This window comes from Benincasa hispida, chromosome 1 (assembly GCF_027475165.1).
Source record: "Benincasa hispida cultivar pf3 chromosome 1, pf3_genome.v1.1, whole genome shotgun sequence".
In the NCBI taxonomy this organism is placed as follows: Eukaryota; Viridiplantae; Streptophyta; class Magnoliopsida; order Cucurbitales; family Cucurbitaceae; genus Benincasa; species Benincasa hispida.
In genome coordinates, this window is record NC_143478.1 from 5,693,475 (window position 1) to 5,709,045 (window position 15,571).

A 15,571-nucleotide genomic window follows, 5' to 3' on the forward strand; every position below is an offset into this window, starting at 1 on the left:
TAAGTTTCCAGAGATATTAGCTCTTCTCTGGCTCAACATGTCTTGTCTTGACTCCGTTTGACTTATTTTTCTCTAATTTTTAGATTTATCAATTGATCCAAAATTATGCATAAAAATATTTAATGGAATTTTTTAAGTATTTTAAAAACCAATTCAAACATACTCTCGGATAGGCTATACACTATACAATAATTAAACTAAAAATGATTCAAATAAACCAAAATAGTAACAAAAGAGAGAGGGGGTGGTACAAACCAAGCCCATGATAAGTTGATAATGCTAAAACAATATCAAGTACTGTAAGAATTAAAACCTAGTCCTAAAGAACCAAAACATAGTTTAATGAAATGAAATGTGTATTAATCAACTGAATCATGTAAAGAGGAAAAAATATATAAGATGAATAGAATGAAGTTGACCCATTTTATGTATTTGAATTTGGATGAGAAACTTCTCAAAAAAAAGAGAAAAAAAAAAAGAAAAAGGGAAGAGCAAATGTGTATTAAAGATTCACACACACTTGTACAAAATTCCCAAATCCAATTGAATATGAACCAAAAATGCCAAAAGAGTATTGTACACTAAAACAAGGAGGCTGCAGAAAGAGATAGAGAAGGAAAGTAAAGGCAAAGAGAGAGATGAGAGAGAAGCCCAGATAGAAGAAAGAAAGAAAGGAAGAGAAAAGCTTACCCCCAAAAATGTCAGAAGAACAAATCAAAGTTTAGAGAAACAATTGCAAGTGGAAGAACATTTTTGCTTTTTTCTTGTTTCGAAAGAATCCGTATTCCAATTTTTCCCAGATGAATCCAAGCAAAATTGAAGAGGATCTCTTCCATCACCACCGTCTACACGATGATCTCGACCCACTTACCACACAGATCATTGAATCTCAGCCCTCCATTCCCAATTCGCACCACGGTGAACCGCCGTTCTCTTTGCCGGAAATCGTGCTCTTCCGGTCGCCGTCTCCGTCGTCACCAAGTCACTCGTCCTCTGATGATTCACCGACTCACTCCACTCGGATGAGTCAACTCGTCCAGAACCCTACATCGACTTCGCAAAATCTTCACGAACCGCCTCTCTTTATCTCGCCGGAGCCTCACATATCGGCTCAGTTTTATACCTTCAATCCCCAGTCGCACTCGCTCATGATCCGTTGCATTCTTGAACACCGCCTTGCGACGCCGAGTGAGATACGCGCCGCCACATCGCGGTCCGTTCTCAAGTCATGGAGGACCGTGTGGAAGGACCGGAACGAGGACACTGCGTATCTGACGGCATGGAAGAGAATCCAGGACAAGCTTACGGCGACGGTCGACGAAAACGGTAACGAATTTCTTTGTTTCAAGAACAATACTCAGCAATTCGTTTCGCATATTAGTCAATGGCAGGACATTGTTACGAGTTTTCATGGAGATACGGATTTGAAACATTTAGGGTTGAAGGAAACCATAGAGAGAATTAAGCAGGTTTGGACTGTAGGTGCTAAATTTTATGGGATTCCTGAGAGTTACATTAGGGTTTGTGTTGCTGCTTGCCCTGTTTGTAATTCGGCATCGTCGGCATCGGGTTCGAGGAGTAAACGGCGGAGGTTTGAGTATACAGATACTCTTGAGGTGCCTGCAAAGGAAGTGCCCCACAAGCTTCAGCAATTGGCTGCCAAACATAAGGTGGTACTTTGTATCAGGCAGAAGTATATTAGGTATAAGCCTTTCATGGCAGAGGTTAAGGATTATGCTTGTCATAGGGCAGGGGAACCTGCTACAAAGAAATCGAAGATTTTGAAGAGGGAGCCATATGCATCGAAGAGATGCGGGTGTGGCTTTCGTATCCGGGCCATTGTACCCATTACAAATTACAATGAGAAGGATAAGACGTTTGTGTATCAGGATGAGGGTGTGGCTGTGTTCAAGTTATATGCGGTGCATTCAGGGCATGAACCTGGGCCACTTGATGGAAATGCGAGAATTATGCATCGTGTGATCGGACACAAAGGTGGCCTGTTAATGGATCATGATACAGTGTATGGGGTGAACGATGAAATGGAAAATGGAGGATTTAGACTGATGGGGAAGGATGAAGCAGATTTGCAGCTTTCAATCATGCAGCAAGTGCATGAGGTGAGAAATGAGCTTGACTTGTTAGAAGGGAAACTTGCAAAGGTTCCACATGAGCTATTGGGTTCAGTGTCTCGCGATTTGTTCGATGTTTTAAGTAGACTTAGGAGTACAAGGGAGGAGAAACTGGACCCGATCGATCTGCTTGCAGATAAGCCTCATTCAGATGATGTTTTAGATGGGGAGAATGATTTGGCTCATTGGAGCAATCACCACCATGAACGTTTATATGGGGATGGCAAAGACAGCGAATTGATCGAGGATGATGTAGACAGTTTTGGTCACTCCCTTCGAGATGTTGTTCCTTGGGAGGACCATATGAGGGCAGACTGTAGAAATCAGAAAGAACTGACAAGCGAGCCTTGCAAGCCTGAAAGATGGTTCAAATGCACTGACTTTAGTGATAAAAGCATTCTTGGCTGTGAGGATACAAAACTAATTAAGCCCATGAGACACGATGAGAGCATGGTGGCCGATGTAGGCCTTGTCGGTATACATGTTGATGGATTTTACCCAGAGAACCCTAAATGGTACGACTCTCCTTGTGATCTAGACTCTAATGCAGACTGTGGAGATACTGGATTTAAGCACGGGGAGATTGTATAAGCTCTCAAATAGCCACGTGATCTTCTGTAGTATAGTCTCAAGCTTACAATTCTCTCGCTTGCACATCCCCACTGCTGGAATCAGGATGGGGGGCTGTAAATTATGTATACAGGAGATTGAAGCCTCAAGTGACTAATTTGGCATCCTTGTTCAATGTATTTTTGTAAAGTTTGGCTAACTGACTACTCTATACAGACTCTACTCAACAGTATTTGTTACCCTGGTCTGGGCCTTCAATTTTTTTTTTATACCACTGACCATTTCTATCCCATCTTGTTCCATTACTTATTCAGATACATGGAGATTGTTTCTTTTTCTTTTTGTTCTTTTTTCTCTTTTAGCTATTCTAGATATGGTTTTCGCCACATTGCTGTGTGCATTTCTGCACTCTCTGCTCTCTATATTCGTATGACTCATGACTCAAGACTCTCAATTTGCCTATATACACTTCATGATGGGCTGTTTTTAGATGTAGGATGTATAGACTGCTATCTGTACAGATCTCCAGCCGCTCCCCTCCGGAAGAAAGAGTGAGAGAGAGCTCTGTGATGTGTTGACATTTTATTTATAAAATGTTCTTCAGAATTATCAACACTGTGTTCATGTTCATGATGTAAAGAAGATTCTCACGCCTCTCCTTGAATCTGTAAGCAGTAGCAATTATATGTTTGAATTTAGCTTTTACACATCAAATGTTGCCTTTCTTTTCAGTTTTCATTGTATGAGGTCATATGTTCCGAACTGTGTGTTTATAGCTGCTGCTTTTGGCCTTTTAGTTCTCTTTCCCGAGGTTTTGCAACTTGTTTGATATTCCATGTCCTTGTTTGTAGGGGATATTGCCTAGCTAAATGTTATGGTAGACCTTTTGTCCTTAGCTTTGAGTTTGATTTCCTCATGTTTTATAATTTTATATCATTTATGAAACTGTTTGATCTCTTATATAAAAAGAAACACAGAAGACATTTTCTGTTTAGTGTTTACCAATGCCGTTTTATATGTTAAAAACTATTTTAGAACGGCCCTGTTTTAGTTCCACAGACATAATCCTTGAAGACTACTTTTTTACTTCTCACATTGCACGTCGAGTTATACTTGTATACTTTCTGAGTACATTTGCTTGTGTCCTGTTACTGAAACTTGACATGGGATACCTCATTTGCTGCTCCTTTTTACTATTATGAAACCTCTGTCATTATCAGCTCTCTGTACGGTTACGACATAGAGACGTGAATGTTGTTCTGTCATAAAAAATGAAATTCGCTGCATTTCAGTGTACTTTGCGCACGTAGCAATCACAACTTGTGTAGGGTAAGCATAAAGTTTAATGCTTCGTTATGGCTTCGGTTCATAGATTCTTTTGTGACTAAGATGTTGGTTCTGTTGGATTGATGCCCCTTTTGCAGTTACTTTCTGGCTCCATCTTGCCCTTTGTTTTTGCTGGGCTCCTTGTTTTCTGTCGAGCTCCTTTGTTTGCGCTTGTATTCCTTTCATTCTTTCTCATTGAAAATAAGGTTTCTTGAAAAAAAAAAAAAAATTGTGCAGTGTACGATAAATTTGTCTGTGGTTTTCTGGCTGATTATTCCGTATGTTTATTTGTGAAGTATGGAACTTAAGAAGTGTATTTAGAAAATGTGAATCAGTTCATACTGCAAAGCCTTTATACAGAAAGTAAGCAGGAGTTCTACCCGCCCAGTGACCAGCTTCGTCGGGTTTGGAAGGGTAAGTAGTCTCTAAACTGAGGAAGGTGGTGAGACATTTCTCCCCAGTTTGGGGCGAAAGGATTAAATTGTGACCTTGGGTAATGGCAAGCCAAGATAAACTGGGGCACTCCATTTAGTAAGGTCTGTGGTTAATGGTTTCCTTTTTTGCAGCTGAAATCAAAGAGCCATCCAACCAAGAATATGCAGGTTCAATCGGCCTGATGGTGCTCTTAAATGGAACCCCAGTTGCATCAGCTGCCTCCAGGTTGGTTTGAATCTATAAATGACATATTTATTTATTTTTGTAATTCTTTGATATTTTAGCATCTCTCTACAAAATCTTGACTGAGGATTGGATATGGATGAATGGTCGTTTTCGAAAACCGAAAACAATAAAATATTTATCACTTTATTTAGATTCTCTACTAGATGTCTTGTTTTTATTAAGTTGTTTAAGTTTGAATTCAAAATTTGTTTCATGTTTGGATAATTGTTTGGGCTTTAGGCTTCAAGCCCAATCGAAGTGTGCAATTTTACTTCTGGGCCAGAAGAAGCTCTACTAGCACAATTCTTCTCTCTGGGGGTGAGGGGGGGTGAAGAAGGACGGAAGACTACCTTTCTATGAGGTTAGGAATGTGTATTTGGTCTCCGAAGTTTTAATTTGGCCAGTCTTTCACTTAAGGTCTCTCTTTCTGTTTTCTACGTTAATTAAGTATTTTTTTTAAAAAAATAAATATTGAATTAAAATTAAAAAAATATTAATTTATCTCTCACCTCCCATCCTCTCTCCTCCCTCCCTAAAACTCCCACAGCCCGCCATTATTAACATCCAAATCAACCAGACCTTTTGATTTCTGCAAATTTCTAGTATATAATGTTTCCTTTTACTTCAAACCTTCAACAAGCCACGTTCCAAACTTCAGAATCACGACGACCGCCATGGATGTAAAGCTTCATTCTCTGTTTCTTGTCTTCTGGCCTTCGAAGATGAGGTCTTCATCTTTGCTTGAATCAACTCTTATTGTCGACTTCTATTTGAAATTTTTGTCGTTTTGTTGGTTTCTTCTGGCTCTTCCGTAGATCTTCCAATTTGCGAAATTGGTTGTCAATTTGGAGTACCTAACTGTTGGAAAATGGGTGCTGATTTGCTTGATCTTCTCAATTCCATTAATTTTTCTCTAACCCAATAGGGGCAATCTCAAGTTTCCATTTCTAACCCATTGAGCCTAACTCAGAGCTCCCCTTCAATTGCATTTTTCCAGCTAAAATAGATTGTTGGAAGAGGGATTTCCAAGGAGGGGAGCAGGTAGGGAAATTTAAGGTCTTTGGAGGTCTATAATAGAATGAGTTTGTAATGTAATGTAATCCAAAATTAGACCCGATTTGTAACACCAAACTCATTCCGTTTCTATAGTTTTCAATTCAACATTCTTTTTCATTTTCACGATTCCATTTTCATTCCACCCTTGATTCTTCATTCATTCCAACACTTTGATTCGTAGTAATTCTCATTCCAGTCTCTCAAACAACTCCTTAATGACGATGGTTGAGAGATAGAAGGAGATGCTCGAAAATGGAGACACTGCTGAAGGTTGAAGGTGCAAGGGTGATGTGGAAGAATGGTGGAGGGAGGGGAGAAGAGAGAGGATTGGAAGTGAGGGAGAGAGAAAAACACTTTTTCAATTTTTAATTTGAATATGTATTGAAAATAATTAATCGATTTAGGAAATAGAAAAAGGGTTATTTTAAACCTAGTTTTTAAAATAACCGAATCGAAGGTAGTTTTCCAAAAGGACAAAAACTTTATAAACTTGTAAGCAAATGAAGCGAGGAAGCAGAAATCTGAGAGAGAAAAAAATGGCAATTAGAAAATGGTTATAAATATGATATATGAAGAAAGGACCTAAATTCAAAAAACAAAAACAGAAAATGAAAGTTTCGGTGATAATTTGCTACATAATTGTCAAGTTGCTCAATTCGTATAACACGAACAACCCTACATTTTCTTAAATTATTTTGTTCAAACCATTGACCCACCGATTAATGTTTTATTTAACATCCAAAAATATTATCGTAAATAAGAAAAAAAAACGAATCAAAATTACTGAGTCCATTGTCCCAACTTTATCAACTTTCGGTGATACCCAGAGGGTAGTTGGGAATAAAGGCAACTCTTTGACATATCATTTTCATTTTGGTTCAACTACTACTTTCCATTTTGGTATCATTTTGATTTCACATTTTCACATTCGGTTCATTTTGATGTTTTGATTTATGTATTTTTAAAATGTTCATTTTGCCTTATTCTTTTAAAAGTGGTCATTATTAGTTTATGGTTTAAATTGATACAATACTTGAAATTCAGGGATATAAGTTGGTATTTTCCCTTTTAAATTTTATATCAAGTAGCCTTTATGTATATATTTTAATTATAATCCAATCACTATGGAATTTGAACGTTTGAGAAGGGGACGTTCTAATGCTTGACTAATTAAGTTTTGTGCAAATTGATATTATTTATCTTCTGTACAATCAAATTTTCGTCTAAATCTTTCTTAATATTTGCCACTAAACTTTCAAATTTTACATGGCCACTTCAAGTTGAAGCCCCATATATTAAGTTTAGTATTGAAATTGAAAACAAATGAGTTAAAAAGCTTAGGCTAAATACAATACAAATCTCCATTGGCAACTAGCAAGCATTAAGGACAATATGACACTTTTCAAAGTATAAAATCAAACCAGACTAAAAGGAAAAGTTCAAAGAACCAATAGTGTGATGTGATGATTTTCAAGAGCTATTCATAAAATTTATTTGACTAATAAACTCTCTAGACCTTTTCTCCTCTCTCTCTTCCCATTTATTTCTAAGATTTGATGTCAAGTTGTCTTTTAGTTAAAGAAACAACTTGTATTTTTTTTTTTTTTTTTTTAAAAAATAGTTTTACATTAAAGATTGAAAACTTTGCTAATTAATGATGATAGTAGTCCAAAATTTTGGTGATCTCGAAGGTAAATCTTTTACTAATCGGCTGAAGAAAACTTCTAAGATATCACATAATTCGAGCAGCATTTTCTGCACAATCTTACACTAAACACCAAAAATGTATATATATATATATATAAACAATTAATTTCTTACCCACTTCATCTTTCTTCCCTTTCTCTCTCTAGATTCTTCTTTTTCCACTATTTCTCGTTTACTTTTTTTTTAAAAAAAAAAAAAAAATAATTTTAACATTTTAGAATCATAAAATGCTCGTCATTGATTTAAGTTTCTAATTTGCTTCAAGTATCATTTGAATTGATTTGAAAAAAAATCTTTTTCAAAAAATTGATTAAAATACATGGAGTGTTCTATCTTATTTGAGAACAAATTTGTTTTCAGCTTTGCATTCTCTTAAACTTACAATTATGAGCATATACTAATATCCTTGATCTATGATTGATTTTTCAAATTTGATACTATATAACTGTTAACTTAGCAAATCTTACTATTTTTTTAATATTTAAATTATATGTAAAGTTTCAGCAAGATATAAAAAAAAGTATGAAGTTAGATTGTACAATCAGTGAGTTTGGATTGAATTTTGATGAAAAGTATTTTCAAATGAATATAATTAATACTTTGCAATGAAGAGAGTCAAGGCAAAAATAGTGTTTCCCAAATTGAATCAGACAGATAAAACAAAAGGTTTTCTTTATACTTTGGTGAATTTGCTCCCTATTTTCTATATTTTGAACTCTGAAATGTTCATTTTTGTAATTGTATTTTAAATTTGGTTCATTTTAATCCTTGATTTTTTTTTAAAAAATGACCATTTTGATCATTTAAAAATTAAATAAAAATAAAAATGAAGTGACAAAAATAGTTACTTTTAAAAAGTATAAGGGCCATATAGGACATTTCGAAAATATAAGGATCAAAATGAACCAAAATTGAAAGTAGAACTAAAATAAATCAAAGTCAAAAGTACAAGAACCAAACTAGTACTTAAACCATAAATAAATACATAAATGTTAATAATAAACAACAATTGTATTGCCAAAATCACCTATCCTATGATCTCTATAGCCCACCTCGTTGTCAACACAAATTAATTTACAAGTAGATTAAGATTTTCTATATTTTTCCAAATTTGCAAAGTTATCATTAATTAGCTTTAAAAAAACATTATTCGAGGTCCTCGTATCCTCCACTCCACGGAGCTTTAAGAAGAAACATGCAAGGTGGCGGAATTTCATAATATTAATTAATTAATTTATATCACTACAGAAAGAGACCTATGTTTGAATCTTCCAAAACCTACATTTCCTTCTAATTTGAAAATCCCATCAAACTAAGAGAGAGAGAAAAAGAAATGAAAATGGAAAGAAAATATTATATACCTTGTGATTCTCAAACCGCAAAGTCAGCTCCATATATGTTTACATATACATATTTGTTTTGTCTTTCAGTAAGCTTTGCTTAGCTTTTCCTGAAAGAACGCTAGAAGCAAGCAAGGCAGAGATGAGCTTGAGGTGCAGCGGCGGAAGTTGCACAGAAAGCAAGGGCGGTGGCAGCAATGGCAGCGGTGGACCGTGTGGGGCGTGCAAGTTTCTGCGGAGGAAATGTATGCCAGAGTGTATATTTGCACCCTACTTCGACTCTGAACACGGTACAACTCATTTTGCAGCTGTGCACAAGGTGTTCGGAGCAAGCAATGTCTCAAAGATGCTTCAACATATTCCTGAACACAAACGGCTCGATGCAGCTATAACTATATGTTACGAGGCACAAGCTCGAATCAGAGAACCAGTTTTTGGCTGTGTTGCTCACATCTTTGCCCTTCAACAACAGGTAATAGCGAATAACTCCATCCAACTCATTTTTGGTTTTTGAAAGTTTAAGCTTATAAAAATTCAAATGTTTATGAAGAAAAGATGAAAACTCCCGCAACTTTTAAAAAACTAAATAATTATCAAACGGAGACTTATCATCACATATCATCTACATCTTCATATAAGAAACCCAAACTTGTATACATTATCTAGTTTTCGATTTCAGTTTCACATATAATTTGTATGTCAATATATAAATGCCAGAATTTGGGTGATATACGTTATTTTTTAGGCTGCAAGGCTGCAAGTAGAGATCTCATATTTGCAAGCTTACCTAGCAACATCGGAGCTTCCAAGACCCGCACCCCATCTACAGGCACAACTACCAGCTCTGGTCAAGAAGCCAACTCTATCCTCCATTGTAAACCTTCCATCAGATTGCCCTCCTTTTCCTGCTGAATCAGATCTTTCTCCACTTCTTGATCCCGTCGAGCAAGCTTCACGGCCAAAATTGCAGTCTCCATTGGAATTGTACCAAATTGGGAGCAACAATTTCCCATCCATGGGCAGCATTGATCAACAAGTTGTCCAAAAACAACCGTCTTCGATGCAATGCATTGATGCCTCACTGTTTCCGAACGTCCCTAAACGAGCCTAACGGGTGATTAGACTGCTAATCTCAGGGTTTCTCCTGCTGATCAATAAATTAAACTTCAGCTTACTTATATCATGTTTTTGATCAGCATGTAGGTTTCAATAACAGGCTTGTAAAACTCTTTTCTCGTGGATGTGTGTTTGTGGTTGGGGGGGGGGGGGGGGGGGGGGGGCGTACTTTCTGTTTGAAAATTATGCAATCACTAACCTTAGAAAAGAGAAATGAAGCAGAAAAAATGTGTTCTTTTTATACATCAATTCAATAGGAAAAGAGAACCTTTGCAACCAAGGACGTATTTGTACCTTATCCGCTCACTTCTTTCGCAGTGTATTCTCTCAGGACAAGTTCAACCTCTTCTACCACCCCTAGTCGTTTAAGCCAAGCTGCTAATATTTCTGAAGCTTCCTTCCTAACCACAAGGTTATCTTTCTCCAAATCTATCAGGAGTTCCAACGCTGCGTTTAGCCTGTTCTCCGTTTCATATGCGCTTAATACCAAGGCTATGCATTTGTCACTAGGTTCAATACCAGCCCTCCTCATATTGTCAAAAGCAATTTGCGCCTTTCGGCTTTCACCGGCCATCAGATAGGCATTGATCAGAAGACCACATAACTTTTCATCAGGAGGAATAACAGCCAATTGAATTGCATCAAATACCCTTTGGGCTCCTTCAGCATTGCCAGCCATGGAATATGCTCTTAACAAAGCCTTGTAAACTTCACTTCCTGCATAAATTTGTTTTGCATCCATTTCTTTCAGAATGTTTTCTCCTTCCTCTGGCATCCCAGCCCTGACATATGCCATAATCATCGCACCGTATGATCTTCTATCCAACGATTTCTCGAGCAGTTTGAGCTCTTCAAAAGTTTGTTTGGCCAGATTAAGTCTGTCAGCTTTGCTATATATGTGGATCATTGTAGTTAATGTGATCTGATCACAAGCTAAACCCCTTTCTCTCATGCTTAATAGAACTTTTTCAGCATCCTCGAGTTGGTTTCGCTTCCCATAGTGATGAATAATCTTTGTGTAGTCTCGAGTATTGGCTTCAAATGTTATCTCTACAAGAGCAGCTTCTGCCACCTAAGAGCAACATCACTCATCAACTTAGGGCCCGAAACAGTTTTTGAAAAAACTCATTATTATTTTTTGAACACTTTTGACAAAAATGGTTAAAAATATACTTTAAAATAGCTTTTGAGTGGTAGTCAAACACTCCAATTTTTTTCCAAAATGACTTATTTTTTAAATTAAACACTTGAAAATGCATTCCAAACACATCCTTAGGCTATGAGATATCAACCATTGCTTAGACCCTATTTGATAACCATTTGGTTTTTTGAAAATTATGCTTGTTTTCTCACAATTTTTTAACAAACCGTTTTCATCTTTCCAAAGAAAGTATGTGAACTTTTAGCAAAACTCAAAAATAAAAAGAACTAATCTTTTTTCCTTTTTCTAAATTTTAGTATGAACTGTGAAAACATGACTAGACATGAAGAACTCAAAGATGAAAATAATGTTTGTAAGTTTAGTTTTTCCTTAAAAAAATGTAGTTATCAAACAGAGCCTCAATAAATAGGAATTTCATCATATCAACTGAGATTGTTCGAATATGCAAAAGTGGTAGTGGTACTTCTCTTAAACATAACCAAGAATCTAGATGATAGTTGCAACTATATCATACAATTTAAAGAGAAATTTTGATAACTTCTACAGTAATTGAAAATCATATATAACTTTCAAATACAGTATCCGAGTCAATGCAACTATTTTAATTGTTTGACCTTATACTATTTGATTGTCATAAATTCATAGGATATGCATAAGTTTCCTTTAATTTGAACCCATGTTTTTTTCCCTTTAATTTGTGAGTGTTTGAATCAATTTGCATGCAACTCAACTTGGGATAATCCATCTGATCCTACAACATTTTCATACTAAGAAGATATGTAGGATATTAAATTCTAGATAAGTGGCCAACATGATGAATCCCTTTCCACCAATGTCCTATGTTTTTAATCGTTCTTAAACATCCTTGACATAAGTGTCAAACTCAAGGAACGGGAAGGGCTTAACAATGAGAAATTAAACAGATATGCTAACCAGGCTGGCAGACTAGGACCTATCTAACATAAGATTAAAATAAAAAAGAAAAGAAAAAAAAGGGTCACAAAGTTAGTCAGCTTTGTGATTATTTGATCTCTAAATAATCGAAAATACAAATTTAATCCAGAGCTTAAAGTTTCTAAAATGGGCACAAAATTGGAAGTTTAGTGTTTCTTAGACATAAAATTGGAATTTCATTTTAGTAGATGCATTAATTTTTAAAATTTACAAAAGGGACTTGTTAAATACAAAATACAGAAAGTGAAAGTTTCACACAAACTTCCCAGAATAAACAGACAAACTTAATGAAAGTATACGAGATTTAACATACCTCGATGTAGAGAGGATGATTCGAAATCCTCAAATGCTTAAGAACTGAAAGCCAATCAGCTCTTTCAGGCTTCATAATCCTCACCCAAGCCGTCAACATATCAGATAAACTACCCTTTTGAGGCGAAAAACATATAATTTGTTTCATAAGAGCCTTACATCTTTTAGTCATCTTAGGAGGAAGCTGAGATATAGCCTGCTTCTGGATTTCAGTAATATCAGATCCCACCTCGACCCATCGAAACCTCGGTTTCTCTCTTTCATTCTCTAATTTGTGAACTTCCTCAACAATGGCGGCAACAGTAGCCAATCGAGAGCATCTTCGGCGAGAGCTTAAGACACTGAGAGTTTGCTCAATTGAGCCTCTCCAGTAACGAGTATACGAACTCCTTGGAGTTCCATTAACCAGCGGCTGTTTGGGATGAAGTTGATAGAAAATGCTACTGGTGGAGATTCGTATCATAATCAACAAGGAAAACTAAATCCAAAGTCTGAACAAATAATTGGAAAGCTAAAGCTGTGTTCAAGCAAAGAGGATAAAGAAGAAGAAAATTGACATTTGAGAGGATAATCCCTAACATGGAACTCTGTAAGAAAACCGTTGGATTGAACGAAGAGAGAAATCAATACAACGTCTTTTCACATGGGATTTGTAATTGGATTGTTTGGATTATGGGCTTTTTAACTTTGGGCCTAAAAACTGAGTTTGAAAGGACCCTGGGCTTTCTCCTTCTCCCGAAGAAGTGGGTTTCCATGTGAGTTAAACATGGATGAGGATTCGAGTTATAGAACTATTTATTTATTTGAGTTAAAAAATTCCATGCCCCCACTCTGGTTAGCTTTTATTTATTTATTTAATATTATGTTATTATTATTATTATATAAACATTACATTTAAATGATTTTTTATATATAAAAATGATGTTATTTTAATATTTATTGATAAAAGTAGAGTTAATTTGAAAATATTGAAAAAAATAGGGTTGTAAAATCATGGACGGGGTTCACGAGTGCCAACTCAACATATAAATCGTGTAACCGGTCCACGAATTAAGGCTAAATCGTGGACGGGGTCCACAATTTTCCAGCCACATGTCAAAGTAAAGATTTAAGACTAAATCATGAATGAGGTTTGACCATGGACATTAATTTTTTACCATTTAAAAGAATAAAAAGAAATAAATGGAAAGGATATTAATGTTTGACCTTTTTTAAAACAAAATGTTTGACTATTAAAGATTAGGAATTTTTTTGTTATAGAATTTGAAAATATTGATTTCCATATTCTATCACTAATGACATTATATATACGAATTAAATTTAAATCTATTTATGAGATTTTTTTTTATAATATCTACTTATGCATTTTTTTTAAAAGAAAATTCATGAATTATGAATTAAAAACAAACATTACATTTGACTCGAAATTAATTTTAGATTTTTTTAAAAATAATGTTATTAGAGTTGGTTTAACAAAAATTTCACCTCAAGATTTTTTCATTAAAAAAAGATATATATATACCTTTCATTAAAATTTCATTTAATGTAGAAATTAATATAATAGCGACAGGTAATTCATTCAAATTTTTCTCGAATTTTTTTATATGATAACTTATTAATATGAGAAATTGTGAAAACAATTAAAAAAAATAAAAATATGGTGGTCCACGAGTTTGGTCTCAGATTTTTTTTTATATGGAAACTTATTGATATGAGAAAATGTAAAAACAATTAAAAAAATAAAAACTGAAAATCGTGGACCCTGTCCATGAGTTTGGTCTTCATTGACCAAGTCATAATGGAGGCTACAACAATAATCATGTACCGAGTACACGATTTTGCTACCATATTTTTGTCAATACTTTTGTCTTCCACCTTAGTTTTGTAATTTCTTTCCTATATACACTATTTTTGTCATTACTTTAAAAAATTACATTATTCTTAAACTTAATCCCATTTAAATTTCAAGTTTGATTGTTTATTGGTTAAGATAATGAATATGTTTAAATTGAATATTTAAATTTGGATTATCTAGGTGAATAATTTGATTTATATTTATTTCTTTCTACTAAAAACAATGATAAGTTTTTTTAGGCTAAAATTTGAATAATTTATCTTTAATTCAAAATGTCATATAAAACTAACCATAATAAACAACTTAATGTTTCACAAATTAATTATTTTAAAAAAAAAACTAATAGGAAAAAATTTCCCGTAGAAAACCCGATCCCCGTGGAGAATCCCTACCCCGATCCATGTGAAAAATTTCACAGGAATGGAGAATGAAATGAAGAGCGAGGAATGGAATCTCCAGCCTCGTCACGCCTTGTGAGTAGTTAGTTTGGTTTTATTCTTGCGATTTTCGGTTTGAATATTGGCATGGAGGGGATATACATCTCAACAAGCAACTCAAAAGTTGAAATTAATTACAAAGGAAAAACAAGAAGAAGCCCTGGAAATTGAAGATGATGACTTAGATGAGTCGAATCATAAGATATATAACCCAGTAGTTTGCAAAGTGTTAACGGGTAAGACCATAGTTGCTGAAATTTAAGTCTCCCTTGAGGGAGTTGGGACAAAGCTCTCATCCTGTTCGAGGAACTAAAGGGAAACAATAAAATAGCCAATCTCAAATTTAGGTATGTAAATTTTTGGGTTAGATTTCTTAATTTATTGATGATTTGTTTTTCCAGGAAATGGGTAGTAGCTCTTGGAAACAAAGTAGGCTTAGGAGGTTTATCTCGACGAAAATGGTTCGATTGCTGGAGGTACTCTAAGAGTTAAGATAAGGATTGACATCCAAAAGCCTTCGAAAAGAGGGACAAAAATTAAGAACGACTCTATGACAGATGAAGTATGGATCCTTGTGGCTTATGAATGTTTACCTGATTTTTGTTATTGTTGTGGAAGAACTGGGCACACCCATAAGGATTGCAGAGAAAAGAAAACGGTAAAGGTGGATGACTTTTTGTTTGAGGTAGATCTGAGAGTAGGGCCACGAATAAAAATTGGGAATATAAGCAATTTTGCTAGAAGGCGTAATGAAGGCAGAGAAGGTAGGGGCCAAGGGAGATTTACTGATCGCCAAAAAGAGTGGAGGCCTAATATCGTGCTGAAGAGGAAGCTCTAAGGCATAAAGGCTCATAAAGGGCAGAAAGAAAGCAGAAACTCTGATGACAGGTCGATAAAAAAAATGGAAGCTAAACTCAACGATTGAGGCAACCTCGAAGAGAGTG

The 15,571-nt window shown here is 35.2% G+C and overlaps 3 protein-coding genes across 8 annotated transcripts; 2 read left to right on the forward strand and 1 right to left on the reverse strand.

The window, feature by feature from the left end:
* Positions 1-426: 426 nt before the first annotated feature.
* LOC120086682 (uncharacterized) lies at positions 427-3,044 on the forward strand. The gene has a single exon (XM_039043448.2). It carries the CDS (start codon positions 801-803, stop codon positions 2,721-2,723), a length of 1,923 nt encoding a protein of 640 aa, XP_038899376.1. The 5' UTR covers positions 427-800; the 3' UTR covers positions 2,724-3,044.
* A 141-nt stretch (positions 3,045-3,185) lies between these two features.
* LOC120089742 (LOB domain-containing protein 30-like) lies at positions 3,186-10,032 on the forward strand. 3 transcript variants are annotated; one of them, XM_090307374.1, is made up of 4 exons: positions 3,186-4,442; positions 4,595-4,688; positions 8,882-9,263; positions 9,537-10,032. In XM_090307374.1, exons 2-4 carry the CDS (start codon positions 4,645-4,647, stop codon positions 9,900-9,902), a joined length of 792 nt encoding a protein of 263 aa, XP_090163500.1. In that variant the 5' UTR covers positions 3,186-4,442; positions 4,595-4,644; the 3' UTR covers positions 9,903-10,032. The 3 variants fall into 3 exon arrangements, with proteins under 3 accessions (XP_090163500.1, XP_038903049.2, XP_090163502.1); XM_039047121.2 differs by having other exon boundaries at positions 3,186-4,688; XM_090307376.1 differs by lacking the exons at positions 3,186-4,442; positions 4,595-4,688 and adding an exon at positions 5,030-5,049.
* On the reverse strand, positions 8,786-12,957 carry LOC120089727 (Tetratricopeptide repeat (TPR)-like superfamily protein). Of its 4 annotated transcripts, none has more exons than XR_016524668.1 (4): positions 12,337-12,957; positions 10,202-10,979; positions 9,579-9,935; positions 8,786-9,251 (listed from the first exon to the last, which is right to left on the reverse strand). XR_016524668.1 is itself a non-coding variant. In XM_039047110.2 (3 exons), the coding sequence occupies exons 1-2, from the start codon at positions 12,796-12,798 to the stop codon at positions 10,203-10,205; spliced, it is 1,239 nt and encodes a 412-aa protein (XP_038903038.1). In that variant the 5' UTR covers positions 12,799-12,957; the 3' UTR covers positions 8,786-9,935; position 10,202. The 4 variants fall into 4 exon arrangements, 2 of the variants coding, with proteins under 2 accessions (XP_038903038.1, XP_038903030.1); XR_016524665.1 differs by having other exon boundaries at positions 9,579-9,938; XM_039047110.2 differs by having other exon boundaries at positions 8,786-9,935.
* Between the last annotated feature and the right edge of the window lie 2,614 nt (positions 12,958-15,571).